The sequence below is a fragment of the Nerophis ophidion genome, linkage group LG13, assembly GCF_033978795.1.
Source record: "Nerophis ophidion isolate RoL-2023_Sa linkage group LG13, RoL_Noph_v1.0, whole genome shotgun sequence".
Taxonomy (NCBI): Eukaryota; Metazoa; Chordata; class Actinopteri; order Syngnathiformes; family Syngnathidae; genus Nerophis; species Nerophis ophidion.
In genome coordinates, this window is record NC_084623.1 from 33,004,335 (window position 1) to 33,008,876 (window position 4,542).

The 4,542-nt window shown below is 35.4% G+C and overlaps 1 protein-coding gene across 1 annotated transcript in view; it reads left to right on the forward strand.

Moving 5' to 3' along the window:
- Positions 1-1,807: 1,807 nt before the first annotated feature.
- The window catches only part of LOC133564461 (alpha-2-macroglobulin-like), a 91,336-nt gene continuing 88,601 nt past the window's right edge, over positions 1,808-4,542 (forward strand). The window contains exon 1 of the mRNA XM_061918793.1: positions 1,808-1,913. Coding sequence (XP_061774777.1) covers positions 1,894-1,913 — 20 coding nt within the window. The 5' untranslated portion in view covers positions 1,808-1,893. The remainder of the gene's footprint in view (positions 1,914-4,542) is intronic.

Consider the following 4,542-nt stretch of genomic DNA (forward strand, 5'->3'; position numbering starts at 1 on the left):
TGCTGCCCCGCGGGGGTGCAATTACTGAAAATTGTTTTCTAGAAGGAAAATGATAGGAAGCAAAATTGTAGGTAAAGGGAATGGAACTAGAGGTGGGGTGATGTTGTAAGCATTTCACCAATCTCGCTCACTTTGCAAAGTATACGTCATTTTCATTGTGCGCAAGAAATTTGCATATCGCAAGACGAGATTTAAGATTTTGTGGATTGTTTAGTCAATAACCCTACATTATTAAACCAAGTTGTGGTAGGAGTTTAATCAGTAGTTTAGTCGTGAATGTACACTGTTTAGTGCTTAGGGTTAGGGTTGGACTGATTTGAGGGCAGTACTCAGTTATATTGTCCCGACTACAAATGAATAGATTTACATAAGTATTTAATAAATTATTTTGACACCAAAAACATGTATTTGCGCCCATTGATTTGCAAAATGTGCTCCACACATTATTCAAATATATAGCTGGAAGCAATTTGCAAAAAGATTGCGCATTATACAAATTTGCAAAATGCGGTTGCGCATTTTGCAAATTGCTCACATTGGTATTGTGCCTACAACAGTGACAATATAACCTATAGGAGAGAACTTAAAGAGACAGACAAGTGACCACAAAAAGGAATGAATGGAGTGGTTAACTCCGTATGGTGAGGTTAAAATCTCAAAGCACAGTGTAGGGTGAAAGAGACAACATACAAACTATTAGAAGACATGATTTGGACATACAGTACCTCAGGGGTGACCAACCTTTTTGAAACCAAGAGCTATACTTCTTGGGTACTGATTAATGCGAAGGGCTACCAGTTTGATACACTTAAATTAATTGCCAGAAATAGCCAATTTTCTCAATTTACCTTTAAGTCTATGTTATTATTAATAATTAATGATATTTATCTTTGTGGAAACACTGATCCTCTTAATGATTTCTCACAATAAATATATATTTTTGATAACATGTTTTAAATAGGTTAAAATCCAATCTGCGTTTTGTTAGAATATATAACAAATTGGACCAAGCTATATTTCTAACAAAGACAAACAATTATTTCTTCTAGATTTTCCAGAACAAAAATTTTAAAAGAAATTCAAAAGACTTTGAAATAAGATTTAAATCTTATTTTACAGATTTTGTAGATATGCCCGAATATTTTTGGGAATTTTAATCATAATAAGTTTGAAGAAATATTTCACAAATATTCTTCCTCAAAAAAACAGAACCTAAAATTAAGAATTAAATTAAAATGTATTTATTATTCTTTACAATAGAAAAATAAATTTACTTGAACATTGATTTAAATCGTCAGGAAAGAAGAGGAAGGAACTTAAAAGGTGAAAAGGTATATGTGTTTAAAAATCCTAAAATAATTTTTTGAGTTGTATTTTTTCACTAAGATTGTCTTTCTGAAAGTTATAAGAAGCAAAGTAAAAAAAATAAATGAATGTATTTAAACAAGTGAAGACCAAGTCTTTAAAATATTTTCTTGGATTGTCTAATTCTATTTGACTTTTGTCTCTCTTAGAATTAAAAATGTCGAGCAAAGCGAGACCAGCTTGCTAGTAAATAAATACAATTTAAAAAATAGAGGCAGCTCACTGGTAAGTGCTGCTATTTGAGCGATTTTTAGAATAGACCAGCGGGCGACTCATCTGGTCCTTACGGGCTACCTGGTGCCTGCGGGCACCGTGTTGGTGACTCCTGCAGTAGCTATTTGTATTTTTTTTTTTTTTCATGTAAAACGTGCTATGTCGCACATGATATATATTGTAGTACAGTAGATGGCAGTATATGCAGCAGCCACACTATGAGTGCTACCTGTCAATAAAAACAAGCGAAGAGGAAGAATCAGACGAAGCGACTAGGAGCTTGATTAACTTGCTTTCTGGACTCGCTGGCTTATCATGTTAATTTTATCTCCCAGGTATGTTCTTTGTGCTATTGTGGAGCTAAATACTTGTTAATGCCGCTGCATGTCACGATTAGGGGAGGCTTAATGAAGCTCGCGTTCGAAAGAGCCGCGATTGTGGTTACCCGCCCTCTTCCTGGTTCAAGCCCTCAAAGATACGCCTATGCTAATGGCGCATGGAGGACAAGGACGAGGGCTGTGTTGAGGGGGATTTATGGTCTCACTCACCTGTGTGACAGCTGCACGGCAATCATTGCATCCTTTTAAAAAATGTTTTATAAATGCATTTCTACCGTTTGTCCCTCTTGCAACATCTCTTTAGATCAGGGGTCACCAACACGGTGCCCGCGGGCACCAGGTAGCCCGTAAGGACCAGATGGGTCGCCCGCTGGTCTGTTCTAAAAATAGCTCAAATAGCAGCACTTACCAGTGAGCTGCTTCTATTTTTTAAATTTATTTATTCACTAGCAAGCTGGTCTCGCTTTGCTCGACATTTTTTATTCAAAGAGAGAAAAAATTCAAATAAAATTTGAAAATCCAAGGAAATATTTTAAAGACTTGGCAACATTAAATTGGCCCTAGTGTGTGAATGTGAGTGTGAATGTTGTCTGTCTATCTGTGTTGGCCCGATTGTAGCTGAGATAGGCGCCAGCAACCCCCGCGACCCCGAAAGGGAATAAGCGGTAGAAAATGGATGGATGGATGGATGGTCTTCACTTGTTAAAATATATATATATTTTTTTTTAACTTTGTTTCTTATAACTTTCAGAAAGATAATTTTAGAGAAAAAAACAACCTTATAAATGATTTTTAAACATATATATCTTTTTACCTTTTAAATAAATTTAAATTCGTAAAAGCATGACGGAATGACAGACAGAAATACCCATTTTTTATATATATATATATATATATATATTATAGGTAAATTGAGCAAATTTGCTGTTTCTGGCAATTTAATTAAGTGTGTATCAAACTGGTAGCCCTTCGCATTAATCAGTACCCAAGAAGTAGCTCTTGGTTTCAAAAAGGTTGGTGACCCCTACTCTCGTGGGTGGGCACTCTCCGTGGGCATGCATGCGTGTGTCTGTATGAGAAAACGTAATTTACAGCCAATCAAAGCCAACATTTCATTCGATGTGCGTGAAAGTGTTTCTGCAACTTAGGATTGTGAAAAAATAATGACATGTTCTCTAAAGCAGTGGTTCTCAAATGGTGGTACGCGTACCCCTGGGGGTTACTTGAAGGTATGCCAAGGGGTACGTGAGATTTTTTTTTTAAATATTCTAAAAATAGCAGCAATTCAAAAATCATTTGTAAATATATTTATTGAATGATACTTCAACAAAATATCAATGTAAGTTCATAAACTGTAAAAAGAAATGCAACAATGCAATATTCAGTGTTGACAGCTAGATTTTTTTTGTGGACATGTTCCATAAATATTGATGTTAAAGATTTCTTTTTTTGTGAAGAAATGTTTAGAATTAAGTTCATGAATCCAGATGGATCTCTATTACAATCCCCAAAGAGGGCACTTTAAGTACCCGGGCGGTATAACTCTGGTGGCCGTGCCAGCAACTTGAGGGTTCCAGGTTCCATCCCCGCTTCTGCCATCCTAGTTAATGCCATTGTGTCCTTCGGTAAGATACTTTATCCACCTGCTCCCAGTGCCATCCACACTGGTTTAAATGTGACTTAGATAATGGGGGGTTGTCCACATATGCAGTCCTCTCCAAGGTTTCTCATAGTCACTGTCATCGATGTCCCACTGCGGAGCGTTTTTCCTTATCTTTATGTGGGCTCTGTACCGAGGATGTCGTTGTGGTTTGTGCAGCCCTTTGAGACACTTGTGATTTAGGGTTATATAAATAGATATTGATAGATTGATTTCACAACGTAAAGTGCTTTGAGTCACTCGAGAAAAGCACTATGTAAATATAATTCACTTCACTTCACTCCTTCTATGTGTAGAAATCTGTATTTATAATTGAATCACTTGTTTATTTTTTAACAAGTTTTTAGTTATTCTTATATCTTGTTTTCCAAATAATTCAAGAAAGACCACTACAAATGAGCAATATTTGACATAGTGCTGTATTTTACGTCTTTATCTCTTTTTTTCAACCAAATATGCTTTGCTCTGATTAGGGGGTACTTGAATAAAAAAAAATGTTCACAGGAGGTACATCACTGAAAAAAGGTTGAGAACCACTGCTCTAAAGCAACTATTGGTAACACATGTTAGCGGTTGGTGAGGTTTTTATAATGTTTTAGTTAAAAAAAAAAGGTGTAATATTAGACCGTTGACATACAGCGCCTTTTAATGTAAATATACCGGACAGACACCTGTTCAGTTTGTTGTTCGGTGTGTTTTTTATAATTGAATGATGTAGAGGTAAATTAGGTCCAAACCTTTAAATTTACCTTGAACTGAAAAATCAAGTTTTGAATTTAGAAAAATACTCGTAATGTATTAAAAATTAAAATTATGTACACATTTTTTTTGTCAGGGATGTTCCATCAGGGTTTCAAGCTGCCGATTCAGATACCGCTCATCCATTAGTCAGATCAGCCGATAAAGATGTATTAAATGTAAATGTGTCTGTTATTTTTTGATGAATGGTATTGACAGTTAAATAAT